Below are 27,091 nucleotides of genomic sequence, written 5' to 3' on the forward strand. Positions count from 1 at the left end.
TAGCAATAATATGGTTCAAATTCGCATTTGGCAAGAATCAAACTTAAGACCTCTCACTTACAAGTGAAGATGAATACTATTAGATTGTAGTATAAAATATCATTATTCATCCACTTTTAAATAATGAATAATCAAGAAAAACATTGCACGGGGTCCCCCTCTCGTCATTGGAATTGGATCCTCTCCTGAGCTTGGGCTCAGGAGCCTCCTGACCAACACACAAAGGCCGTTGGATTTTGATCCAACAACTATAATTATTACAACTTTTAGAGGATTTCCTATTTGTAGTCGTTAGATTAGAATCCAACAACCCTTGTGTGTTGGTCAGAAGGCTTCTAAGCCCAAGCTTAGGAGATGATCCAATTCCCTCGTCACTTACCACTAGTGACCATCACTTCCCTGAGCAAAAGACATCTTTCCAATTGCTTGACCAAAACAAGCATTGACTTGGTTGTCTATCCATCAATAACAGGTCCACATCTCAACCCAAATTTAATGACGTCAAAGGAGAGGGGAAAATGAGAAGGAAACTCCAGAGGGTAGAGAAAAGGAAAGGAAGAAAAGGAGAAAAGGAGAAGGGAAAAGTAGGAAAGAAGGAAAAAGGAGAAGGAAGCTTAGGAGAGTAAAGGAAGAGAGGGAAAAGCATAAAAACAAAAAATAAAAAAGGAAAGTCGTCTTCATCATTATGTCTACTAACGGAAAATAGCAAAATGCTCCCAACTTCCCTTGTTTCTTACATTGTAAATTGTATTTCGTACAATGAGAAATTAGTATTCTTATCCTGAGAACGTAGACATGACTTGCCAAATCTCGTAACTATACCACAAATGTATAACTACATAACAATTCAATTAACCATCTTAAGTTTGACCATACATGTACCTAAATTCAGGTTTTTCTAAATTTTCCTTAAGAAACTACCTGAATATTAAAAGTGCCACATTATTATGCGGTTCTATCAAGTTTTAATTTTTGTCTAATTACCTCATCATCTTTAGGACAATCAATCTTGTAATTGAATATATAAACCTTCGAGATGGTGATATTGGAAACAATAGTTGGTGGGTTGATTGGTAGAAATGGTTCCAACAATTCAAGGACGATAAATGAATATGGAGCAACAAACAAGAAATGAGTATACAACAACGATCAAAATGTGTTGTATTTTATCACAAAAAATCTTTGTGCAACTAGAAGTGCATTTTATCACAAAAAAGGTGAGCAACGATCAATATAATTGTAATTTAGAAAATCACATATAAAACAAGATGTAATCTTTTCTTATTCTTTTCATCTCTATCACTAGTGGCCGACCATGACTTAAACAAATACTTTTTGGGTCAATGCATGGGAATGACCCATTTTATAATTGTTTGTTAATTTTCCTGGAAGGAGATAAGAATGACCTAATTAAATATCTCCCCTGCTCACAGACATTTGCATTGCACCTAACAAAGACCAGGTTTTTTGTGTCTCCACCGATCCACATCAATGGCTCTTGTGAGAACAACTCAAGGAACATCCTCCAATTCCAACACTCGTCGGGGTTATCATTACGACGTGTTCTTGAGCTTTAGAGGTGAAGACACTCGCAAGACGTTTACCGACCACCTCTACACAGTTTTGATCAGCGCAGGATATCGCACATTTCGAGACGACGATGAACTCGAGACGGGAGAAGATATCAAGTCAGGACTGAAGCAAGCAATCCAAATGTCCCGAACTTCTGTCATTGTGTTTTCGAAAGATTACGCGTCATCCAGATGGTGCCTTAACGAGCTTGTCGAGATCGTTGACCACAAGAGGACTAGCTCGGACCATGTGGTTGCACCGGTCTTCTACGATGTTGATCCATCCCATGTGAGGAAGCAGACAGGAAGCATTGCCGAGGCATTTGCTAGACACCGGAAAACTGAACCCCCCGACATGATGGAGAGATGGAGGAAGGCACTTGCAGAGGTTGCAGATCTAGCTGGGAAGGTTTTACAAAATCAAGCTTATGGGTAACTTTCATTTTCTTCTTTTGTCTTCTCTTTGTTGTTGTTGTTGACCTGCCCAATAAAATAACAAAATATTGATTTACTCAACACAAATATTCATATGACTCCAGGCAAATTGCTCCAGTAAGAATCCCATTTAAGGTCAATTAATATAATTTTCTCTTGTGAATTCCATGATGATCAGACTTCGTATAATTGATTGATATCGAGTGCACGACATTTTGATTCATCTTTAATTTTATTTGCAAATTCTTAGGTACGAGTCAAAGTTTATCAAGGATATTGTTAAAGTGATTCGTGATAAGCTAAGTCGCACACACTTGAGCATTGAATCAAAACTGGTTGGAATCCATTCTCGAGTCGAACACATCAATTTATGGTTACAAGATCCATCACATGATGTTGGTGTACTTGTTGTTTATGGGCTGCCTGGAATAGGGAAGACAACCATTGCAAAATGTGTTTACAATTCAAACTTTGAAAGTTTTGAAGGAAGCAGCTATGTTGAAAGTATCAGAGAAACTGCAAGTCATCCAGACGGCTTAGTTCGAATACAAAAGCAAATTCTTTGTGATATTTTAGACGGGAAAAAAGAGAAAATACACAATGTTAGTGAGGGAATAATTAAGATTGGAAGAGCCATAAGCTCGAGAAGAGTTCTTCTTGTTCTTGATGATGTGGACCATATGGACCAATTTGATGCAGTACTCGGAATGAAAGATCAGTTTTATCCTGGAAGTAAAATAATCATAACAACCAGGCGTAAAAGCTTGCTAAAGGCACATGACGGTATTACGGTGCATGAAGTTGGACCTTTGGGTTTCGATGAATCATTGGAGCTCTTAAGCCAGCATGCTTTTGGCCAGGATCATCCCCTTGAAGGTTATGAGAAATATTCTGAGGAAGTCGTACAACACAGTGGAAGACTTCCATTAGCTCTCAAAGTTTTGGGTTCTTCTCTTTTCAGGGAACCTAAACGTGTATGGAAAAGTACAGTGGAGAAGTTAAAAGTTATTCCAAATGGTGAAATCATGAATAAATTGAGAATAAGCTACGACTCTTTACAAGATGACCATAACCAGAAATTATTCCTCCATATTGCTTGTTTCTTTATTGGAAAGGATGAAGATTACATTGTCAGAATACTAGATGGATGTGATTTCAAGACAATCTGTGGCATTCAAAATCTCATTGATCGGTGCTTGGTGACAATTGATAGGGACAACAAGTTGTCTATGCATGACATGATTCGTGACATGGGACGAGAAATTGTTCGCCAAGAATCATATGAGCCTGAGAATCGTAGTAGATTGTGGCGCTCTGAGGATTCTTTCGAAGTATTGAGAGAAAAGAATGTAAGAAATGTTCATTGTATGTGTGTGTGTGTGTGTGTTTCTTTTTCTCTTGTGCTAATTAACCAATTGTTTTTCCGATTTCTTTTATAGGGTACGCAAGCAATTGAAGGTAGGGCTGGGCACGGGCCGGGCCGGGCCCAAATTTGGAAGAACCGGACCTACCCGTTTTAAAATGTAACGGGCCGGGCCGGGCCGGGTGTAGGGATTTTAAGTTTGGGAACCGGACCTAACCCGGCCCGTATCAAACGGGCCGGTTCGGGACGGGTCCACGGGTCCAATAACTTTTATTTATTTATTTTTTTTAAATCTGGTTATGGGCATACTAAGATTGAAGCAGAATGAGGTGTGGTTCCAGTGCTGACGAAAAGGAAGAAGCTTGTAGAACCAAATAGCAGAATGAGGTTATGTGCTAAAGTAGAATTGCTTATACGGTTCATAAAAACTGAAATAGAACGAGCAAATATTCGACAGACCCTGATGAGTACTGCATTGTTGCGCCGGATACTGATGAGTACTGCATTCATTGGCAATTGCCTTGGCGAGAAGGGTTTTCCCACAGCCAGGTGGTCCATAAAAGAGAACGCCTTTAGAAGGTGACATCCCAAATTTCTCAAACATCTCAACCATATAAACTTTTTGTGTTCAGTAAAAGTCCACCTGTATAACAAACTGTTGTCCGGAGACGCTCTTTCCATACTCATTGAGTAATGCCTCTGTTGCAAAAAGTACTCCTCTTCCCGTTGCTGCATCTCTTCCTAGTGATCCACCAATATCCTGATTAACAAAAAAAAAAAAATTACAGAATGTTACGCAATAAAAACAAACAAAATTTGTAGCACAGGTATGAACTATTGCAAGACAAGACTGCCATGAATCGAATAAAGGAGGACAATTTAACTGAAGTAACTTTTTTTATTATGATTTACTTACAATAGGCTTTCCAGTCACTACTGCAGGTGAGTAGCCATGAAACTTTTGAGTACTCATCTAGTATCCATGCCATGGTCTGTTTAAACCAAAAAAAAAAAAAGGAAAAAGATTGAGAGAAAAAAATGCTAAAATTCAGTCCAATGGCATCCCACGAAACATTAGGTACGTCCACAACCTGTAAACCAAGAAAACAAGTTATCATTCTCAAGTCCAAAGATATTCTAACTCTCTGAATAGCAACTTCTAAAAAACAAGTAAAGCTTGCTACCCCAAAACTTCAAAAAAAAAAAAAAAAAGTTAAAACTTACAGTTTCGCGCAAGGCAGAAGGATTTGTAGAGGACAGTGCGGTCTGGAAGTGTTCATTCGTCACAGCCATCGAATTCAACACCTCAGCATCAATCGTATCGTCTTCCAAGTCAATAACGTCCATTTTTTCACGGATGCACTGGAGCGCAGCCTCTGTGGAGAGAGCGGCAAGATCTGCACCAACAAAACCATGGGTATCTTTTGCAACTCGTTCGAGATCAACCTGTAATAGTAGCAAAACACCAAGTAATTAACATAATTTATCGCAATGCAGGATAAACGATATGAAAATTTGAGGATAGAAGATCTTACATCATCTGAGAGAATGAGTAGCAGGGTGCGTGTGCTTGTCTGTGTGTGTGGCTTGCTTGTGGCTGGCCGGAGTCGTGTCGGAGAAGGTGGACGGAGGAGCGGCGCCGCGAATTTGAGAAAGGGTTGGAGTGTTGGAGAGATTGAGATTTGAGACTGAACACTGAAGTCTGAAACTGATTTGGAAACCTAGGTTACAAATTAACGGTTCAGATTGAATGATAGGTTATCATTCAATCTCAACCGTTGATTATAATATGAAACGGGCCGGTCCGGGGCCCCGTTTTTCTAAGGTGTAGGAACCGGCCCGCCCCGTAAATAACCATGCCCCGGCCCTCCCCGCCCCGTTTGTTCCCAAAAAAAAAGGGACCCGGCCCGTACCCGCCCCGAACCTACACTACCCGCCCCTACCCGCGGTTCCTTTACCCGTTTGCCCACCCCTAATTGAAGGTCTTATGTTGGACATGCATGAACTGCTTACAAACAGCCCTATAAACTCAAACGAGAATGTCTTGGAAACCAATTCATTTGCAAGGATGCACAAACTGAAACTACTCTGTCTTAGACATGTACGACTGGATGGATGTTATGTAGAACTTCCGACATGATTAAGATGGTTGTGCTGGCTCGAATTTCCTTTGGATTCAATTCTTGTTGATTTTTCTTTGGAGAAATTGGTAGTTCTTGAAATGCCATATAGCAACTTGAGACAACTCTGCAAAAGAGCAAACGTATGTTACCCTACGCTTTTCAACCTATTTTCCTTCTTTCTTTAGGTTTTAATTCTTTAATTAATTTCATATGTTGGAATCAACTCCTAGTTATTTTTTTGTTTTTTATTTTTCTTTGTTTCTAGTTTCTTCCTTCGTTGAAGATCCTTGACGTCAGCCATTCCCATGGCCTTACTGAAATCATTGACTTCTCACTTTGCCCCAAACTAGAGGAATTGATTCTTGTGGATTGCACCAGCCTGATTGATGTTCATGAATCCATTGGAAACCTGGAGAGACTCGTGTACTTGAATATGAGGGATTGCAAGAATCTTAGGATGCTTCCGAAGAACATGTGCATGCTTAAATCACTTGAAACACTCATTTTATCTGGTTGCTCAAATCTTGATGAGTTTCCAGTGGAGATGATGAAGGAGATGGAGTCTCTAGAGGTTCTTGCAACAGATGGAATTCCATTAAGGCTAGAAAGAAGTTCAACTATCTTGAGTTCTTTTCCATGCTCTTTGGTAAAGTTAAGTCTGAAGGGGTGCAATCTTTCTGACGATGTCTTTCCTACGGATTTAAGTAATCTATCCTACTTGCGAAGCCTACATTTAGATGGGAATCCAATTTGCAGTATGCCAGTTTTCATCAAAGGTTTGAGAAGGCTCGATCATCTATCTTTCTGGGATTGTAATAGGCTTGAATCGCTTGTGGGGTTGCCAAAAGTACACCAATATACAAGTATAGAAGGATGCATATCATTAAGAAAAATAAAATATCTTCACCATGAGCAACGGTCTGAAAGGTACTATGTGGGTGGCAACCACAATCTAGTTGAGTGGGAGCATAGATACAAGATAGAGCCTATTGATAGAGTTGATGTGGAAATAATCAAACTTTTGGGCTTGTGCAACTTGGAATCCATGCCAGCTGTTCGAATGCATAATCCACACACAATCGTTGATCAAAAAGTGGTCCCCGTCCAGGTGCGCCTCTCTTTCTCTCTCTCATAAGTCTTAAATATATAATGGGAAAGAAACGACTGAGTAATGTTGTGATGATTATGGCAAATACATAGGGACTGTATCAATATGGTATATTCAGCACATTTTTTGCTGGGAATGAGGTTCCAGGCCGGTTCAGTTATCAAAGTACCAAGTCCTCCATATCTTTTATAGTCCCTTCACTACTTGCTAGTCACAGAATTCGAGGCTTGAACATCTTTGCTACCTATGCAAACGAGGGGAATTATAATGATCTATCGCCCATATATCAACCAATACTGACTAAAGTGAGTAACAAGAGCAAGGGTCTGAAGTGGATCTATCGCCCAGATTTCTATGGAATTCCAGGAGAGGGAGAAGATATGATATGGTTGAGCCATTGGAAGATGGAGAACGAAACAATATTACAATGTGGAGATCAAGTGGTGGTTTCTGTAGTGGCCGATGAGTTGTTTATAAAGGAGTTTGGTGTCGAGCTTGTGCAAGAACACCAGAATAATATAATGACAAGTACCCAACACAACACCAAATCAGATCCTAATTATCCATATGTCATCGGTGGAGATTTGTCCAAGTGGGAGCATATACCAGGAATATACTTCCTTGGTTACCGTAAAGACTATGTTGAACAGACTATGAAATCTCCGCGGAGTATTTTATATCGCCTCATCATGGACACTGATAAAGAAGACATTGGTATGTTTCCGCGGACATTTTTAAATCGCCTCATCATGGAAAGTGATGAAGAAGACACAGGTATGCTATGTCGTTGTATTGCAATGAATTATACTCCATCCAAACACTTCCAAGTTCGTCTGTATTCAATTCAAAATCATAAATTTTATGTTATTTGTATGTTTTCAGACAAAGAAGAAGGGCAGGAGGATGAACCTGATTACACAATTGGAAGGACGAGGGATGCCAATAACAATTGCGGCCTCAAAGGCTGGAAGGTGCTCCTTACAGCTGCCGGCTTATTTTTCACGCTTGCCCTAGTAGTTCGGTCCTCCATCTCCCAGAAAAAGAAGCAACAGTAGTCCACAAACGATCCATGAGTTTGTAATTTTACTTGACACAGACATCTTTGGATTCCCTCCTTGTTTTCAAGATGTTTTCTGCCTTTAAAAACTTCGGGTTCAAAGCTAAGCGCTTAACCACTTGAGATATAAAGGCCCCCAGCAATTAGATATCGAAGTTCAAATTTGTTCAACATCACCAAATATTGCACAGCTCAAATGTGTTCAACATCATCACATACTGAAATATATCTAGCATTAGAGATGCTATTTTGGCACCATGGAAAGCAAAAAAATCCTATTTGCTTATAAATGTCAAAGTTACAGAGTTTAATTGTCATTTACAACAAAATCATGCCTCTTAAAGACAGATAATCAAATAGTGCAAAATTGAGGCTTCCACTCCACAGTTGCAGCGTTATTAGGGTCAGGAAGCATTAGGAGGAACAGCTGTCACTGAGGCAGATAATCAAATAGTGCAAAATTAGAATAAAAAAACAATAGAAGTTCAGGATTGATGAGGTTCCAAGCCCACTACAAGCTGCTGAGACAATGCAGTGTCATTGACTTCAATAGACGCAGATACGGATTGTTTGAATGAAACTTCCCTCATGACGTAGATACAGAAGAGTCCAAATTGTTTGAAAATCATTAAAGTTAATGGCGCATGAAGAGTACTGAAACACTCACAGCCCTCGCACACTGGTTGCACATCGGGGCCATCCAAAAAGAAAATTGAGGCAAACACCACAAACAACCCAAAATTTGCTCAAACGCCGTATCAAATTAATTATAAACAGCATCCATCCCAACAATGAACTTGTACCTCATTTGGGAGTTAAAATAGCACATGGGAAAATTGTAAATTCCATGGGACATTTAATTCCAATGAATTTATAAATGGGTCCTCAGATTAGTATAGAATTATAGTTAACCACAATTATATGCAATCAGTACCTTTCCCTTTGCAGTGTTCTCTCCCACAGGAACCTGCACATCAATAACTCGTGTTTAAATTACTAAATGTTAAAAATATGAAGCACAAATGTATCTGAGCATGCGCGTGAGACCTTGGGAACTCTGAAATTTTCATTTTTTTCAATTTAGATATAAGAGTTAATGTCTTACAGTGCCAAATACAGCAACTGCTAATTTCCACATCTGCATCTGCCCAACCATTCTGGTTGGGTCTTTTATATAATAAGCAACTTGTTCACTAATATTCTGCAATTGGAAAAAGAAAAATGAATTCCTAGTGATATCTGGCAAAGCATGGCACAAGTTAGTCATAGGGAAAGGCATGTTTACAAGTTCAATTATAGAACCAGACCTGATTAAAAGCATGCGGCTCGCTTTTAATATCAGCAGTGCCTGTGGTCACCTCCGTCTTCCTCTGCCATTTGTCTATCAATTTGTTTCTGAAAGTAGCTATTCTACAAGATACAACATGACAGGCCTTAGTTAGACCAAGTAACCCGCATGGAAATGCACATACTAATGAAAAGTTGAACATAGTAGAATAAATTCCTAAAATTCATGCAAGAAAAGTTATCGGAGCATGAAAGAATTTATACAGAACTACCCAAGAGTATACTTCAAGATGTTTTCAAGATGTTTTCTGCCTTTAAAAACTTCGGGTTCAAAGCTAAGCGCTTAACCGCTTGAGATATAAAAACCCCTAGCAATTAGATATCGAAGTTCAAATATGTTCAACATCATCAAATATTGCATAGCTCAAACGTGTTCAACATCATCAAATACTGAAATACATCCAGCATTAGCGATGCTATTTCGGCACTGTGGAAAGCAAAAACATTTTATTTGCTTATAAATGTCAAAGTTACAGATCTTAATTGTCATTTACAACAAAATCATGCTTCTCAAGGACTCGACTCCCATTGAAAAATTGTGTAAATAAGTATAACAGATACAAGATTGAATACTATATCAAATAAATAAACAGCAGACAATTGCATCGCTACTACACTACGGAGCTGGTTTCTGCTTCTTCAACCTGAATTATTAGGGTCAGGAAGCATTAGGAGGAACATCTGTCTCTGAGGCAGATAATCAAATAGTGCAAAATTAGAATAAAAAAACAATAGAAGTTCAGGATTGATGAGGTTCCGAGCCCACTATAAGCTGCCGAGACAATGCAGTGTCATTGACTTCAATAGAAGCAGATACAGATTGTTTGAATGAAACTTCCCTCATGAGTCCAAATTGTTTGAAAATCATTAACGAGGATACCGGGCATCACATGGGAGGATAAAATCATTAAGAATTTCAAAAGCCACAACTTTTAAATGCAATCTGATTGCATGTGTTTTGAACTACATGAAATATTATACATTGGGTAAACAGTATTAGTATATCACATTCAAATGCAATCATTCATGTATGAAGTATGAGATGCCCTGATAGTTTTACCAGAAGATGATGGGTCAATTGTCTCAAAAAATTATTTCAGTAATGTCTGGTATAACTCAGAGTCATCCAAAACTTCGGGGTCACCATCAGCTTGTGCACCAGCATCAGATTGTGTCACCTATCGAAGTGAAAGAATAAAATTACTCAATTTGTGCAGATGGAAATATAACTTTTTATAACACATCAACAAGGTAATTAAAGCGGACCCCACAGGCTGCACATCGAAGTGGCAAACAAATCAAAATTTTAAATAAAAGATAGTATTAAAGTTAATGGCGAATAAAGAGTACTGAAACAATCACAGCCCTCGCACACTGGTTGCATGATTTATTCTTATAGCAATAAAAGGCACAAATTCGTCAAGTCACATCGGGGCCATCCAAGAAGAAAATTGAAGCAAACATCACAAACAACCCAAAATTTGCTCAAACGTCGTATCAAATTAATTATAAACAGCATCCATCCAAAACAATGAATTTGTACGTCATTTGGGAGTTAAAATAGCACATGGGAAAATTGTAAATTCCATGGGACATTTAATTCCAATGAATTTATAAATGGGTCCTCAGATTAGCATAGAATATAGTTAACCACAATTATATGCAATCAGTACCTTTCCTTTTGCAGTGTTCTCCCCCACAGGAGCCTGCACATCAATAACTCATGTTTAAATTACTAAATGTTAAAAACCAATCTTGTTATGATGTTAAAAATATGAAGCACAAATGTATCTGAGCATGCGCGTGAGACCTTGGGAACTCTGAAATTTTCATTTTTTCAATTTAGATATAAGAGTTAATGTCTTACAGTGCCAAATACAGCAACTGCTAATTTCCACATCTGCATCTGCCCAACCATTCTGCTTGGGTCTTTTATACAAGAAGCAACGTGCTCACTAATATTCTGCAATTGGAAAAAGAAAAATGAATTCTTAGTGATATCTGGCAAAGCATGGCACAAGTCAGTCATAGGGAAAGGCATGTTTACAAGTTCAATTATTGAACCAGACCTGATTAAAAGCATGCGGCTCGCTTTTAATATCAGCAGCGCCTGTGGTCACCTCCGTCTTCCTCTGCCATTTGTCTATCAATTTGCTTCTGAAAGTAGCTATTCTATAAGATACAACATGACAGGCCTTAGTTAGACCAAGTAACCCTCATGGAAATGCACACACTAATGAAAAGTTCAACCTAGTAGAATAAATTCCTAAAATTTATGCAAGAGAAGTTATCGGAGCATGAAAGAATTTATACAGAACTACCCGAGAGTATACTTAAAGTTAACATACGGCAACATAGATTTTTACAAGTATAATGTACAAATGAATTTCTTGGTTCTCTGCCGGCCCCTTTAGATAACAAACTAATTTAATTTAGTACCTAATGGAATTTAAAGGTCAGAAAACTATCGTCTGGTACATTTCATATTGAACAGTTGAGACAAACTTAATAACATAATAGCCTGATGTATTAACTGATAAGAACTATGTATTGAAATATAACAAAAGTTAGACACTAAGGTATTGAAATACGGCAATAATAGTAAGGTACCTGAATCCACCATTTACAAGAATTTTAGACAGTAAAACAACAAAATTCCAAAGTTCTTTTTGCTGCTCCAAATGGATCAGCGTAGTATGGCATGAACAATAATGTTAAACAATATTTCAGTTTTATAGATAGGCTTCAATATAACAAGAGCATATCTAAATAGTAGAATATGATTCTTCTTTTCAGAATATCCAAATTATGATCTGAGTACCTCGACAGCAACTAAGAAATTGGTGACCAATCCTCATCACCATTACCATCACGATCAATGTTCTTAGATGACTGTGACTTCTTAGATTGTCCAGATTTACCTACAGAACAGGATATGTATTAGGAGAAGCAATACATGAACATATGCAGTACGTAGTTAATGAGAATGCAAACAGTACACACTAGGACAGCCAATTAGACCATGGTAGCCCAAAAGCCAATTTTTTTTGCTTAATCAGGCTAAGGCTTACATGAGATCAAGCAGGAAAGATTTGTGCTGACATCCTTGGGCAGATTTGAAATCCGGCTTCATCTTGGCTATCCTCAGATAAGAAAACAAGACTCAACTGATTTACCTTCTATGCCAACATTATGCTTTTGACAACAACAATTACCTACCTCTAGAGCGGTTATTTAATTGATGTTTCCTTGAAAGCTGTAATCAAAATCACAAAGTGTGTAATTTTTGTTGATCTACTCTGAACTTCCCACCTAATACGCGTAAACCATCACATATTTGGACTGGCTTGTTTTCAGTAACTAATCATTAAAATTCTAAATAAGAAAAACTTCCAACTATTTCTAAAAAAGAACATTTCAGACTCCAGTTAATTTAGGCAGGACAGAGGAGATAAAGATGAGTATTTTCTTCCTTGACCAACCAAATAATGAATGAGAAGGAATTTCTCCCCTTCTTTTTCCCCTCCTTGCAGACTACACACGCCATTCAGAAAGGAAGAAATCTCATTCGTGCATTGTCAACTCGATAGCAATCCACATATTTAATTCCTCTTGTAGCCAAATCTTCTAACCCAACCCAACCCAAATTATATGCAGTTTATTTAATAATGCAATCATCTTCCAAGAATAAGGTCCAAATATGTACCCTTCCATCCTGGATGTCTATATTTCTATCGAATGGAACAATTTGCAATAACACTATGTTTACTAGTACTTAACAATTAACATAAATACTTACACCAACAACAACAACAATAAAAGATTGGCACAGAAAGCATAGGTCCGTAAAACGCGTAGTACTTACCACATGCAATGAATGACACCCTCAGAAGCTGATGCTTCTAGGTTATCATATACGTAACCGCAAACTTGGTTTCTTCAAGGAGAATGAAGCGAAGTTCCTCCTCGAAAGAGGAAGGAGCGGAAGGGCTTCGGTATCGGTAAAGAAAGAAAGAAAAGGTGGATAAAAGTAAAGGTGGATAAAAACTTAGAATTCAACAAAGATTGTGTAAAGCAATAAAGCTCAGTTCATGTGGATTTTGGGGGAAAAAAAGGTCCGAAACTTAACAATCAAGATTAGGGGAAACAATTAAAATGTAAAATTAACAACAATTAAACAAATTAACAAACTGTAAACCCACCAAAAAAAGACCCGAAAAAAAAAAGCAACTGACCTTAAAACAAAGAACAAACAGACAGAACAGAAAGATGAATCCCCAAAATGAGAGAAAATGAAACAAATAAGGTAGTAAACAGAGAGATGAATCCCCCAAAACCTGACCTAACGTACTAAAAAATTCAAAAATCTAAGCTAACAGTAAAGAATCCCATTAAAAAAAGGAACTTATCAGTTGCCTCTGTTGATGACCCCTACCCCTCTCCTGAAATCCTGACGACCCATATGGTTTTCTCTGACCATCCTCACTCTCCCACTTGTGAAATCCATCTGCAGCAACAGCGCTGAGACCCCTACCCCTCCCCCTCGCTCTTTCTCCCTCTCCCTCTCCCTCTCTCAGCCTCCAACCCCGAAACCCTCATTGAATGACAACAAATGCAAACCTACCAGCTACCCCCTAATTCTCTCAAAACCGAGAGGACAAAATTGCCCTTCCAAATACACCATCCCCACCATCGGATTGTAATCTTTGATGGGCAGAACTGTAATTAAATCATTGAGAGCCTGACTGAGGGCCGGGCTTCTTACCGAAAACCAACAGAAGGCTCATGAAGAGTAAGAGAGAGCCCAAACCCCAGCCCAACACAGATTCGGTGGCAGCATTGTGTAAATAAAGCAAAATCAAGGGGCAACAATTTGACTGTAGCTTAGCTACAGTCAAATTACTTCTTGAACTTAAGATGCAGCTGGGAAAGTAGGCCGCTCTAGCCATTTTCGAACTTGGTTGCTGCGAAAAGAGTACACTGCTCTAATCAACTTAGCTAAGACTTAATCCGCTAAACAAGATATTGATCATTTAGTTTTCCAGATTGTCATGGCATTCGTCTGCAATTTGTATCCATAACCACCATAACCAAGTAGTTTTCAGGTTTCAACTAGCATTATAAATTTAAGGGAGATGTTAAAAAGTCGTTGCAATCTTCTATATAGAAATTGTTTAATCTTGCGTAATGAATCGATAACAATACCTTTGTAACCAACTTAAACTATGAATATTTTGTATTCCTTGTTTTCTTTTTGGGAACAAACAATATGATAGTTTACTCTAAATTATAGCAAGTGTAAAAAGTTTGAGCTCTAGAAGCAGTGAGTTAAGGAAGAGAAGGACATCATCCAATAAGGCAATCCACTGCTCGTTTGTATATATAAGAGCTTAAGCACTAAACAGTTAGTACTAATATATTAATTCAATTGACATTTAACATAACAAGAATATTTCGTCACAGGGGAGGACTTTCCCTCAAAAAGAGACCCTTTTTGGATCTCTCCCTCCAAAGCCCAAGGATCAAGTGATCTAGGCTTTTGAAATTTGATCCAACGGCTAATAATTATTATAGCTTTTAAATTTTTTTACTAACTTCTCTGTTTTTAACCGTTGAATCAAATTTTAAGGCCCCGGATCACTTCATCATTGAGCTTTGGAGGAAGAGATCTGGAGAAGATCTTTTTCCCTTCCCCTCTAATCCTATGATCTTCGGTCCTAGTACTTCTTTCCTTTATAGCCAAGACTTGGGACCCTTTTTTTAAGGGACCAGTTGATGGCTTTTCCACAACAATTCACTTTTTTCAGTGATTGAAAAGACTCATAGAGGCATTTTAGCCTCTCACTGACCACCATGGTGCAATTCACCAACCCCAAATAAGGATGGACAAAATACCTGCGGGTATGAGTAACCGCGGTTACGGGCCCATTTAAAATTCATGATTATTGTTATGAGTAACCATTTAAATAACGGGTAATGTTAGGGAGATCAAAATTTAAACAAAATTTGCAAACTAAATGATGTGTCACCAATAGGAAATAACCACGTTAATCAACAGTTAAGTAATAATTCAATCAGTAGCAACCACATCATTTGATAACCAGACAACTTTAAATATAGTTGCTAATCCGGATTTTTATGAAGAAAAAAAAAAAACAAGACATATAGAGATTGATTGTTAGTTTATTACAAATAGTGAAAAATTGTTGGATCGTTACAAAGTACGTTGCTCAACCGAACCAAATAGCAGATTTGTTCACAAAAGCATAGGGAAAGGATTCTTTCTCAGTTATATTATACAAATTGGGAGTTTTTGATATTCACTCTCACTAGAAAGAAAGTATTGAGACGTCAATTACATTCTATGCAATTAAGAGTCAGATTGTCATCCAAATTCTGACTAATTAATTTTTTTTAAATTTTTTTTACACACCAACCATGTGTGGATTTTTCCTATTACTATTATTATTAGCCATTAATTGTGAAATGCATGGCTGTAGAATCTCATGGATTTTATCTCTTTACTTGTAAGTGAAGGTTTTAAGTTCGAATTTCATAGATGATAAATTCGATACCAAATTAAATTGCGTATTGTGTGACTAATGTAAAATATATCGTTGTACTCAAAACAAAACAAAAAGAAAAAACAAAATTATGGAACCTATGGTGTGGTGTTGTCTTGTCTTGGTGCGGTGTGGGATGTCGAAAACACAAGCAACAAAAGTAGTGGTGGTACCGAAACAGAGAGAGACCCCTTTGGGTTTCTGCGCCCTTTTTCCATTCTTTTGGGTCCAATTGTGCACTTTACGTTCATGAAATTCCGACCACAAACTAAATTAACGAAATATCAAGCCCAATAAAATAAAGCCTTAAGAGGAAATAAGTCTATCACTCATTGCCCGAGCTAGTTAGCTATTGCAATGCTATCGTAGGAGCCATATTACTAGTTGATGCCAAAATCTTGGACATTGGATGTTGGATACGACTCATGTCCAAATACTTGTATTCAATCTCTAATGTCTCAACGAAGCTGAGTTGTCACAAAAGTTTGATGATGGAGGTTTCGCTTGTTCATACTCACTATGTTTTGTGTGAAACCAATATGGCGAGTACAAACAAGCCGAACATTCATCATCAAACTTTTGATATCTTCAACCAGTGAAAGAATACGCTAAAGTCATGGTTTATCTCTATTGAAGTAGGTTTATTAAAACTTGAAAATATTTGTAAGACCTAAGCGTTTAGCTCAAACTAATCCAGATTTCAATCCTAAATTAAATTTTTGCTTCAATCACATAAGTAATAGCAAAAAGGATTCTTGTTATTCCATTTGTGTCGAATAATAAAACTAACTGCAGCTTGTCCTAAATTATAGACGCAACCATCAAAATTTAATGAAAGCAACTACAAGTAATTCTTTAAGGACTTGCTACAGTACTTACAAATACTTAGTGCCATTACAATTATGATCATGAATGCTTATCGAATATCATTGCAGCAAATCCAAAATCTAATTTTCAAATGAAGATAGTACCAAGTACGTGTTGGTATCACTTATAAAATTTAAGAAAGAAAACAGATAATTTCTTATGGATGAGGGAATATTGACAAGTGTCATTTACATGGCCTTAGACTAATATTTCAAAATCCGTCTTTTCCTACACGCTCTCTCTCTTCCTACCTTCATCTCCCTCCCTCTCTTCCCCTCCCTCCAAGCCAATCTCTGTCTCTGTCTTCAAACAGACCTTCTCTTCAAAACCCCTTTTCCCATCTCTCTCCCTCTCGTCTTTTGTCTCTGCTACCACGCCTACACCATGGCAGTAGCTGAGCTATCAACACCTTCATACACCAAGACCCACCTTTTTCAATTATCCCAGCTCTCACCCTTATCGACCCATCTCCACTTTCACCGTCGTGTCGCCTTTCGGCCGCTCCCTCACACTCGAAATGCCAGAATCTGTTGCTCTGTTGCACCCAAGTAAGCTTTAATATCTTTACATATCTCCACCATTTCTTTTTCTCTTTTCTTTTTTTTTGGGTTTTTGTTTTGTTTTGTTTTGTGGTAGTAGTAATTTTCTTGTTCCTGATGTCAGTCAAGTTCAAGCTCCAGCAGCTCCAGCGCAAACCGAAGACCCGAAGAACAAGCCTGAGTGCTTCGGCGTGTTCTGCCTCACCTATGATCTCCAAGCTGTAACCTTTCTTCGTTTTGTTATCTGGGTTTATGTTGATTCTGTGAACTTTGGTATAGATTTGTGGGGTTTTCACCTTGTCTTAGTAGGGAAACTCTGGAGCTTCAGTTTATCATATAAGTGTACATATGGTGTCTGTCAATTTGTCTGGTCGAGCTGTTCTAGTATATTTAGACTTTCATTACCAAAAGTAGAATGTTCTCTGTTCTGTTGAGTAGTTACTGCATAAGACTCATTTGTTATGTACTGTAATCTATGTTTTACAATTTTGTTGCATAAATAGTGAATCAGACAAAAACCGTCGATTTTGGGGTTTTTTTTTTTTTTTTTCTGTTTGTTGCTGGTGAAAGACTTTCTGCTGAAGATACATGCAGTTTTAAAGTATCCAAACTGGGCTTGTAATGTTTGTTTGTGTGTGTGTGTCTGAGAGAGTGAGAGTGAGAGAGAGAGAGAGAGAGAGAGAGCATATCTGATTATTGACCTGCAGTTGCTTTTCCTTTGCAATGAATTAAGTAATGTATCTAATAAGGTCCAAAATTCACAGGAAGAAGAGACAAAATCATGGAAGAAATTAATTAATATTGCAGTCTCAGGTGCAGCTGGGATGATATCTAATCATCTACTATTTAAAGTAAGTCTTTCTTGCATCCTAAACCTCTTGCACTTTGTCCTTTTCATTAATGGTGGCTTTGCTTTTTGGAACTTATTGACTAGCAATTACCTATTTTGTTAAATTGTTAATACTTTCAAAACATTATATTTCTATACCTGTAATTAGGAGTTCTATTCCCATTGGGTCCTGCAACCATCCAGTCCCTGCCTACATGTTATCTTAGTCTTAGACTACGGTCTTTCCGATAACCTGCAACAATCTAAACCATATCAGGTTAAACTGGAAAATAGAGCTTGTAGAGACATGTAGTACTCTCAACTGACAAGAAACTGGATTATGCTTTAATTTGCTGAGCATGTAGAAATTCATGCAATTGTGGGATGGCGCCTTTACTTGATATGCTACAGTGTGTGAGCATAAAAGAGAGAAAAAACATATTCTAACCCTCTCTAGTTTTTAGAATATAATCGCATTTTTGTTATTAGAATTTAACAAGTTCAACATTTTCAACATGCTTTCTTACTGTCCAGCTTGCGTCAGGCGAGGTTTTTGGGCCAGACCAACCTATTGCGTTGAAACTATTGGGATCTGAAAGGTCCTTCCAAGCTCTTGAAGGTATGGTTCTGACATAGACATAATTTAGTGTAGATTTACATACAGTTGCAGTCCAAAGCAGCATTTTCATATCGCCTACACAAATAATATAATTAGTAAACAAATCTTTGTGACCCTTAATATTGATTTCTACTGGTAATAGTTATTTATTCATACAAATCAAGTAATCGCATTGTTGACTTCCTAATTATCTGATAACTAGAAGGATTAAGTTAAGTTGGTCGGCAAAATCTGAGATTCCCCAGTTTCTTAATAGTTGTTGAGAATGAATCCAACATTGATGAGAGGAGGGACCTTGCATGTGCTTGTATGTGGTTGGGCGACTCCCCATATTGCCAATTGGTTTTATTATGGAACCTCAACGGCCACACATGCTCCACTTCACCCAAGTTGTGTTGCCCACGTGTTAGGCTTGAAAATTTGTCACATGTGAGGGGGCGTGTTGAGAATGAATCCCACATTGATGAGAGGATGGACCTTGCATGTGCTTATAAGTGGTTGGGCTACTCCCCATATTGCTAGTTGGTTTTATGGTGGAACCTCAACTTTCTTCAATACTACTGTTCCCTATGTTTAAAAGAGGAACTGAACAATGTCAATTGTCGTCTGTCTCACTTGAGGAAGAAGGTTCAGCATCCAGATATCGTGGACAGGATACATTGCAGATTATATTTTATCACCGTCAGATACAATGTTACCTCTAGTTGTGGGTGTGCCTGTGTTTCTGCAGTGTTATTAGGGCAGTTAGCTAGAATTACAGTGGAAGAAAAGTTAATTAGTGAATGATGTATCTATTGGAGTTGCACAAGTTTTGAATTCAATAACTTAATGTGTTCACCAAAAGTGAAGCCTTCTAAGTTATGTATATGTGCGGCTCATTAAGAGAACAGTTTCTGTGTTCAGGAGTTGCTATGGAATTGGAGGATTCTCTTTTTCCGTTGTTGCGGGAGGTGAGCATTGGCATTGATCCATATGAGGTTTTCCAAGATGCAGAATGGGCTCTTTTAATAGGAGCAAAGCCTCGAGGTCCTGGAATGGAAAGAGCAGACTTGTTGGATCTGAATGGGCAGATTTTTGTCGAGCAGGTTCTGTTAGATTTTATATGATATCACTATCACACATTGGCTCAATAGTTTCTGATCATATATGTTTTGTTTCAAAAATCAGGGAAAAGCTCTTAATGCTGTTGCATCACATAACGTCAAAGTGATTGTAGTTGGAAACCCTTGTAACACAAAGTTAGTAATTGTCTTCCTTGTCTTTTCAATTTTTTGGGATGGAAGGATGCACAGGTTGCGGAGATATGCCCATCACTTTTACTTATATTCTTCCTGATGCAGTGCACTCATCTGTTTGAAAAATGCTCCAAACATACCTGCAAAGAATTTTCATGCTTTAACACGGCTGGATGAAAATAGAGCAAAATGTCAGGTACATATACCTCGCAAACATTAGTAGAATAGACAATAATCAATATTAGGTCATGACCAAAAGGAATAATCATTTAACATAGTTGGCTTATGATCTATTCAGCTAGCCCTCAAAGCAGGTGTCTTCTATGATAAAGTGTCAAACGTGACCATCTGGGGAAACCACTCAACCACCCAGGTCATTTAATCATTCTCTTTTACAAGCGTGGATTATTTTCAGTAGCTTCTCGTTTTGAAGAAGATTTGCATAATTCTTATCAGGTGCCAGACTTCTTAAATGCTAGAATTAATGGCTTGCCGGTCAAAGAGGTCATCAAGGATCACAAATGGTTAGAGGAAGAATTTACCGAACTTATCCAGAAGGTAAGACCGAACGTATATTTCCATAATCCAACATTGTCTAAAACCATATCTGCTCCTCATTTTTAATTACTGAAGACGTATCCAATTCACAGAGAGGAGGTGTGCTCATCAAGAAATGGGGAAGATCGTCAGCTGCATCAACTGCCATGTCAATTGCAGATGCCATAAAGTCTTTGGTTACTCCTACCCCAGAGGGCGATTGGTTTTCATCTGCAGTAAGTTTGTGTTTGTTTGATATGATGCACGTTATGTAAGCCTATATATACTGTCTGTCTTCTGTAACAACCAGACCATCTTGAGAATCCATATGATCAGAACTCCATTAGTTTCGATGGAGAAACATTTGACTTTGATGCCCAACTCTCTGAGAAACAAAAGGAATTAAGTAGAATTTTCTCTGTGTTTCCTTCTCTAGTTTTTGGTTGCCACTGAAAGTCTCTGCATATTATTGCATGCATATAAAACGCCCCAGATCAATATTAAACTGAACATCATAAATGCGAATGTTAAGTTATTCTGCATTGATTCAACGCCACAAAAGTTCATGATGAGTTGCTCTTCGTCCCTTGTGTACCATCCCATTGCAGGTTTACACAAATGGAAATCCCTATGGTATAGCAGAGGATTTAGTATTCAGTATGCCATGCAGATCTAAAGTAAGTCTATACAAGAGATTTTCCTATCCTTGTGTTTATGTTTGTGATATAGGCACTTCTAATAAGTTATTCACAACCTCCAGGGAGACGGCGACTATGAACTTGTAAAGGACATACAATTTGATGACTATCTTCGCAAGCGAATAAAAAGGGTATACATTGTTGACTGGATTGAAGTACTATACTGGCACGAAAATTAGTAGTGTATTGTAGGCATTGACTGAACTAGTGTGGACTTTGTAGTAGTTTTGGACTACTTGTCTCATTTGACGTGATAATCTTTCAGAGCGAAGCTGAGTTACTAGCTGAGAAAAGATGCGTCGCTCACCTTACTGGGCAGGTACGTTTTTCATTCTTACACTATTGCTACCTGTTGACACCGCTCGCGCATCTTAATCTCCATGTTCATTCTTTTCCAGGGTATCGCTGTGTGTGATTTACCCGAGGATACTATGCTTCCTGGAGAGATGTAAACCTCAGCAGACAAGTTCCACGTCTCGAGAACTTTTACGAAGGATACGATACCACATAGAGCACATGAGGCAAATAATGGAGCATCATTTATGTAGTAAGAGCATGAAAATAAACCAGAGGGAGTAATGTAAAAGTCATTAAATTTTGAGGTTTCTGCTGTGCAGCCTAGATCCTGAACATTTACGTCTAAATTTATATTTGTGTTTGAGTTGCAAATAACCGTAATCCTGAACATTTACCTCAATTGCTCTCTGATTCTTATCTCCTTGATTAAAAAAAATGTGCATTATCTGTCACATACGAAGTTACACAAGTTTCAAACAGGTCTTCGCGGTTCCAGCAGATCAAACTCGACCCTACACAAGTTAGTAAACCCATGCAAGCATTTCTGCTGAATTTTCAGGTTGACAGCAAGGCAAGCAAGAACTGTCTGAAAATCGACCCTTTCAATTACAACGAAATTGTATATAGAACGAAATAAGGTAGTGAAACAAAAATTCAGTTTTACATTCATTCAGTATGTAGCTATTCAAAATATAACACGCTTTACGGTATCTTAAAACGGTTTGCGTAAATAATTAGTTCTGCAGTCAGTGTAACAATTAACTAAAATATCGAGTCTGCAAGAACATGCATCTTCTCCTATTCACTAGGGGAAGTTTACTACAACATCCTGAGATAGGCTCGACACCACCATTACTGTCGAAGCATCACCTGGTACAGATGTAGCTCCCGATTTTGAAACTCATAGAAAGAAACAGAACCCAGAGAAACATAAACAAAAACCATCCCCGCATCACCACACATCCCGTCTTTCCAGAGAGTGAGCCACCGACCGGCACCAGATTGCCAGAGTTTCCGTCATTCTGCGACAGCTGAACAGAAAACACAAGGTTGACCACCCCATCCTTTCCAAAGGACCAGTCCATCCTGTTGTCACTTGAAGTTATGTCTCTAATTCTAATCATGGCTGCAGTAACATGAACCGAACTGGAAGACGATGCACCAGAATTTAACCGAAGCATTGCTTCTTTAGCAGGGAACTCTGAAGCAAATGCAGGTGGAGCAGGTATGCTGCCCAACATCATGTGACTCGCCTTTTTGATGAAGGGATAGTTACCATCTGCACCACCATAATCGCACACAACCCAGAAGGTGAGGAAAACATGACCAGTGATGGAAAACAAAAATTATTAAATATCATGTAAAAAACCTAAACCTCCGGTACTCCTTATAATGATAGGTACACATTAAGAGAATCTAAAGGATAAGTTACCAAAAAGGGTATGATAGTGCATTTAATAGCTGAAATTAAGATACTATACCTGATTCAAACTTGCACTCAGGCATTTTCTTTGACAAAGATGCATCATCAGTATCCTCTGGTTGTACAAGATGTTCGCCTCCCATTGGTTGTGGCTCTGGTTGTACAAGATGATCGCCTCCCATTGGTTGTAGCTCAGTTTCACCATTCAGAAGCTGATATACAACAGTTTATTAATTGAAAGATGCTACTTAAAATCCTGAAATACAAAAGGAAAATGAAACTTGAGAATGTACCTTCTGGTCAGATGGACCTTGGTCAGGAACATAGCCACAAGAATCAAAATCAATATACTGAGAGATGTCATCATTGGCATCAAAGTATGTAAGGTACTCATCAAGCATGTCAAAGCCTGCAGTTGACTCGACTGGATTTGAAAGATCATTAGTTTCAAGGAACAGCCCATCACCAAATGGCTTATTCTCAGTAGCATCCAAATATGGTTCATTAAGTGAATAATTGACGACAGATGGATTTGCACCATCGCTTGGTTCAAGAAAGCATTCATCTTTGACTGGTTTTGCATCAGCCTCATAGTGCTCTGTCAAGTCAACAAACTTCAAGTCCTCGGGATTTTGTGAGGTTATATATTCATTTTTGACTGGGTTCCCAACCGTCTCATAATGCTCTGGGTATCCAAAGAACATCTGGTGTTCGCAGTATTTCAAAGTTTCCCCAGTGCCCATCACAGCCTTTGTATCATCTTCAACAAAGTCCCCATAATGCTCAATGTAGTTGCTCGTCTCCCCATGATAGAAGTTCAAAGGAGTTGGTGCACTTTCAGACAGAATTCCTGTGTCAAGATTCTGGGAAAAGAAAGTATTTATAAATGTACAGTATCCAAGCATGGCTTAGCTGAATCATGTGAAAAACTTTAGAAGAAACTGACGGAAAATGAAGGCCCCTGGCATCTCATATATGTGTTTTATATACCCAAGCAATCTACATACTATTATTTATGAAAACCCTCTTGTCAACCAAAGAGGATAAATGTCAATTATGCCCTCTTTAAACTAAATAGTTGAATAATACGTATGAATATAGTAATTTAGTCACACCAATATCTTATCTCTAACACACCTTAACTCTCTCTGTCCCAACCTTAATTTTCTATCTACACTAGTTTTTCCAAATTAAAATGATTAAGATGCCCTAGACCAGATGGAAAAAGGATGCAGATGTTTTCCATTTCTAATTTCCAGTCACATAAAGGTTCAGATGTGAAGATTAATCATCAAAATATCATGCGTAATGCATTATTCTAGAACACAATGATCTTTTCAATCTCACTACTACGGCATCATATCAGTTCCTTCAATTTGAAGATGCTTCTTGTGGCACCGGCCAGGACCAAGAATGTTTCGAAATCCATCAAATAATACCTATTGTCTTATTCTACAATCTGGTCCTAATTTGAATTTGTCCCCGTTAGCAGATCAGATCTAAGAACTAGTTAACGGTATCACGTGACAAGAACAAACAAAAATTACAGCGTAGTTTGAACTTACAATACAAGGGACATCTAAATGGTTAGAAGACGTAGCATCAAAGATCAACAAATCCCAAGGTCAGATTGCAACAATTCGGGGTTGAGGTAAAGGGTGACAGAGCATGAGAGAGAGAGGACACAAAGAAATATCATCCAGATCCATTTTAAAAGGACACCAAGATTCTGCCAACTTTCAGAAAATTGTACACTGTAAAAAATTACCAACACATTAAGGTATGGCAATTATGAATGATATCAATGCAACATTAACTTGTAATACTGCATTTATAGTTCATTTGATGGAAAGTTCTGCTGAGTGAACATTATTTGTTTCAGTATTCTAGGTTAGACAGTTACACACCTTAATGATGCTCTTTGAATAATAATTGAAACGTAAAAGAATTCCTGATATACATACTTAAAATGCAATAAATGGTTTCACAAATACATAAGCCCAGTTCAACAGAGAAAAAACTGTTTGTAACAGAAAAGGCAGAAAACTGCACTCCAGAGATATTTAGGGAACTATTATTAACACTCCAAAAATCTCATTCTAAACTCCCCACAAGTGTATTTTTCTTTCTAATTATAGAAAGTTCGGAGTGCAAAATGAGATTTTTGGAGTGCCAATAACAATTCCCTAAATTTAAGAATGCAAATAAAATTTTAAGAAACAATGCAAAGCTGGCAAAACTTACATAAAGTCTCGCCAAGTTTCAACCTTAAGGGGGAGACCATTTTCATAAGTTAAAAGAAAAGATAACCAAAATTCTGATAAGAAAAAGAAGATTGGAAAGCTAATGAGGTAGTTGTTCTGAACACACTGCTATCCAGAACAAAAGAAGAGCAGCAATATAAGCAAAAATAAGAACAAAAATCTTATTAGAGTAACTATAGAGGCTGTATTAGTTATTCTTCTGAATAAGTGGTGAAATTTAAATAAGTGATCCCGGAGTACAAAGCTTCAAATATTTTTAACAGGAACCGATGTATAAATTCAAATAAGATACTCCCATATTAGTAACATACACAAATACTCTTTGTTGTTTCCTTTCATCTCATTATAATCATTTCTTTATGAAAAAAATAAAAAAAACCACTAAGCTCCTAAAGCAAGGGCATAACAAGTCCATTTGCTGACATTGGGTTACTTATATATGTACAGCTACAACAGAGACCTTTCAGCATAGTCATGTACAGGATAGCCAGATCAAGTTAAAATCATTTGCCCGACCAACTAGGAGCCCTCAGCCATACTTAAGCTCCAATAGCTGGACACAGTCAAAATATCTACTTTTGATTTATCATAGCACATCCAGGGGTTTCCCACAACTGGGGAAGTTATCTTTAAATTCAATAAATTCCGGCCAAATCTACCCATTTCAGACAATTTGAATTCGCCTACAAAACACGAAATGAAAAGGGTGAATGAATAAAGAACCTGATCAAGGTCAAATGCTTCAACATATGCCCCATTGTTGACATCCATTGCTTCATTATCTGGCTCTTCGCTGACTGCCACTACATTAGCAGCCGCCTCTTCCCCAGGTACACAAGTCACGTCATCATCGTCCCATTCCTCCTCCATAACCGGGGCGCCGTACTTCTCCCCATTCTTCGGTCCCGTGCCACTCTTCTGGAATATCCTACAAAGCACATACGGATCCTTCTGTACCCATCCGCCACGACAAACCCAACAATCAATTCCAATTCCATAACATCACAAAATGCCAACAGAACAATAGCAACGTCAACAAAAATCCAACCTGTTGAATTCCAGCTTTTTCCAATTCCTCGTTGGAAAGGCGATACTCATGCATAACCCAATTGGTTCTTGCACCGGTGGGGGCTCGCCCGCTATGGAAAACCAGCGTCTTCTTCATCCCAACATCCCGGGAATTATGTTTAATGGGGCGATCCTTACCCGTAGTCTTCCAGTACCCTTTTTCAGTAGCCCGATTCGTCCTCGACGAATTTCCATACTTCTTATCCAGAAAACTGAAAAAGTACCACTCCAAGTCCCTAGTCTTCAGCTTCGACTTGCCTAATAAACCAGAAAACGAAAACCCAACAAAAATAAAACACAAATATAACCGCAATCAACGATATGATTCACGTATGTATACATATGTATGTATTGAAAAGCATAAGAAAAGGTAAGGATTTTTTACCAGGGAGGTCCCAAGGCTCGGTCTTGTAGATATCGATGACCGATATGGGGTCAAATCGGAAGTTCTTGCCGGAGACCTTACGCTTCAGATAGTACCAAACTAGTTCTTCATCGGTTGGGTGGAATCGGAACCCAGGAGCGAGTGAATTCTCTTTGCCGCGGGCCATGAATTAATCAAATCCAGCACACAAAAAAAAAAATGAGAATCTTTCTTTAGGGCTTCGAAACAGAAAGGAATCGAAAGAACTGAGAATTTGGAATCGGGAATTGGAAATTAGGTTAGATTAGGGTTTGGATTGTAACGAAATCGGAGAGCTGAATAGTCATTGGGTAGGTGTGCCAAGTACGATCCAGTTCGTCGTTTCGGTAAATATATAGCGTCGTTAGCCTCACCGAAAACTTCTCCGCGAAGAAATGGAGGTGATTTTTTTGGGTCACAGGTGGGTAGTTTTATGCCGCTTTACAGACATCGCAAGGGTAACTCATGTGGGATGCTGCACAGGTGCCACGTGGCGTGGGTGATGATATGGGCTGATGTAATTGCGTCCGTCAAGTTACTTGGAACGACACCAGATTAACGTACGAAGAAATATAAATCTGTACGAAAAAATTAATTGAAATTTCTTTTTCTCTCCGTTCACCTCTTAAAGAATTTCCATGTCTTTGGTTCTTCTTAAAAATAAATTTGAACTGCATTATTGTTAATTCACTGAGAGATTTAATCCACTCCTTCCCTCTTGAAAAAATTTAAATAGGAGGTGGAA

The 27,091-nt window shown here is 38.1% G+C and overlaps 4 protein-coding genes and 2 long non-coding RNA genes across 15 annotated transcripts; 3 read left to right on the forward strand and 3 right to left on the reverse strand.

Annotated features, from left to right (window-relative positions):
• Nucleotides 1-1,383: 1,383 nt before the first annotated feature.
• On the forward strand, nt 1,384-5,900 carry LOC125478380 (disease resistance protein RPV1-like). Its single transcript, XM_048586543.1, has 5 exons — nt 1,384-2,003; nt 2,257-3,355; nt 3,446-3,464; nt 5,352-5,632; nt 5,758-5,900. The coding sequence occupies exons 1-4, from the start codon at nt 1,492-1,494 to the stop codon at nt 5,507-5,509; spliced, it is 1,788 nt and encodes a 595-aa protein (XP_048442500.1). The 5' UTR covers nt 1,384-1,491; the 3' UTR covers nt 5,510-5,632; nt 5,758-5,900.
• Nucleotides 3,753-4,582, reverse strand: LOC125478395. The gene is made up of 2 exons (XR_007259222.1): nt 4,286-4,582; nt 3,753-4,129 (listed from the first exon to the last, which is right to left on the reverse strand). It is a non-coding gene; the product is annotated as an uncharacterized LOC125478395 (long non-coding RNA).
• LOC125478335 (disease resistance protein RPP2B-like) lies at nt 5,591-7,812 on the forward strand. Its single transcript, XM_048586479.1, has 4 exons — nt 5,591-5,632; nt 5,758-6,600; nt 6,693-7,374; nt 7,483-7,812. Exons 1-4 carry the CDS (start codon nt 5,591-5,593, stop codon nt 7,653-7,655), a joined length of 1,740 nt encoding a protein of 579 aa, XP_048442436.1. The 3' UTR covers nt 7,656-7,812.
• Nucleotides 7,813-7,920: 108 nt separating this feature from the next.
• On the reverse strand, nt 7,921-13,588 carry LOC108867553. 9 transcript variants are annotated; one of them, XR_007259207.1, is made up of 12 exons: nt 13,240-13,588; nt 12,870-12,994; nt 12,224-12,316; nt 12,076-12,142; nt 11,826-11,925; nt 11,074-11,176; nt 10,872-10,967; nt 10,678-10,710; nt 10,065-10,182; nt 8,965-9,067; nt 8,763-8,858; nt 7,921-8,624 (listed from the first exon to the last, which is right to left on the reverse strand). It is a non-coding gene; the product is annotated as an uncharacterized LOC108867553 (long non-coding RNA). The 9 variants fall into 9 exon arrangements; XR_007259206.1 differs by having other exon boundaries at nt 7,921-8,090; nt 8,592-8,624; nt 12,076-12,316; nt 13,240-13,587; XR_007259205.1 differs by having other exon boundaries at nt 7,921-8,336; nt 8,592-8,624; nt 12,076-12,316; nt 13,240-13,587.
• Nucleotides 13,589-16,687: 3,099 nt separating this feature from the next.
• On the forward strand, nt 16,688-21,640 carry LOC103951716 (malate dehydrogenase [NADP], chloroplastic). Its single transcript, XM_009363163.3, has 14 exons — nt 16,688-16,982; nt 17,098-17,194; nt 17,738-17,824; nt 18,337-18,421; nt 19,325-19,506; nt 19,589-19,659; nt 19,762-19,852; nt 19,955-20,029; nt 20,113-20,214; nt 20,307-20,429; nt 20,802-20,870; nt 20,954-21,022; nt 21,157-21,210; nt 21,290-21,640. The coding sequence occupies exons 1-14, from the start codon at nt 16,819-16,821 to the stop codon at nt 21,341-21,343; spliced, it is 1,323 nt and encodes a 440-aa protein (XP_009361438.2). The 5' UTR covers nt 16,688-16,818; the 3' UTR covers nt 21,344-21,640.
• Nucleotides 21,641-21,830: 190 nt separating this feature from the next.
• LOC103951717 (NAC domain-containing protein 78) lies at nt 21,831-26,576 on the reverse strand. 2 transcript variants are annotated; one of them, XM_048586551.1, is made up of 7 exons: nt 26,329-26,576; nt 25,924-26,201; nt 25,599-25,826; nt 22,905-23,474; nt 22,787-22,823; nt 22,670-22,747; nt 21,831-22,467 (listed from the first exon to the last, which is right to left on the reverse strand). In XM_048586551.1, exons 1-7 carry the CDS (start codon nt 26,492-26,494, stop codon nt 22,055-22,057), a joined length of 1,770 nt encoding a protein of 589 aa, XP_048442508.1. In that variant the 5' UTR covers nt 26,495-26,576; the 3' UTR covers nt 21,831-22,054. The 2 variants fall into 2 exon arrangements, with proteins under 2 accessions (XP_048442508.1, XP_009361439.2); XM_009363164.3 differs by having other exon boundaries at nt 22,670-22,823.
• Between the last annotated feature and the right edge of the window lie 515 nt (nt 26,577-27,091).

The sequence above is a fragment of a genome, unplaced genomic scaffold, assembly GCF_019419815.1.
Source record: "Pyrus x bretschneideri cultivar Hongxiangsu unplaced genomic scaffold, Pyrus_bretschneideri_v1 Contig24, whole genome shotgun sequence".
Lineage (NCBI taxonomy): Eukaryota > Viridiplantae > Streptophyta > Magnoliopsida > Rosales > Rosaceae > Pyrus > Pyrus x bretschneideri.

Bases quoted from the DNA above. Each gene is read 5' to 3' on its own strand.
- LOC125478380 (XM_048586543.1), top strand. From the start codon at position 1,492: ATGGCTCTTGTGAGAACAACTCAAGGAACATCCTCCAATTCCAACACT. The intron at 2,004-2,256 runs GTAACTTTCATT...GCAAATTCTTAG, and splicing joins TTACAAAATCAAGCTTATGG to GTACGAGTCAAAGTTTATCA.
- LOC125478335 (XM_048586479.1), top strand. From the start codon at position 5,591: ATGCCATATAGCAACTTGAGACAACTCTGCAAAAGAGCAAAC. The intron at 5,633-5,757 runs GTATGTTACCCT...CTTTGTTTCTAG, and splicing joins AACTCTGCAAAAGAGCAAAC to TTTCTTCCTTCGTTGAAGAT. The intron at 6,601-6,692 runs GTGCGCCTCTCT...GCAAATACATAG, and splicing joins AAAAAGTGGTCCCCGTCCAG to GGACTGTATCAATATGGTAT.
- LOC103951716 (XM_009363163.3), top strand. From the start codon at position 16,819: ATGGCAGTAGCTGAGCTATCAACACCTTCATACACCAAGACCCACCTT. The intron at 18,422-19,324 runs GTATGGTTCTGA...TTCTGTGTTCAG, and splicing joins GTCCTTCCAAGCTCTTGAAG to GAGTTGCTATGGAATTGGAG. The intron at 20,430-20,801 runs GTAAGTTTGTGT...ATCCCATTGCAG, and splicing joins GCGATTGGTTTTCATCTGCA to GTTTACACAAATGGAAATCC.
- LOC103951717 (XM_009363164.3), bottom strand. From the start codon at position 26,494: ATGGCCCGCGGCAAAGAGAATTCACTCGCTCCTGGGTTCCGATTCCAC. The intron at 25,827-25,923 runs GTTGGATTTTTG...GGATGGGTACAG, and splicing joins AAAAAGCTGGAATTCAACAG to AAGGATCCGTATGTGCTTTG. The intron at 22,468-22,669 runs GTATAGTATCTT...ATGGTGGTGCAG, and splicing joins TGAGTGCAAGTTTGAATCAG to ATGGTAACTATCCCTTCATC.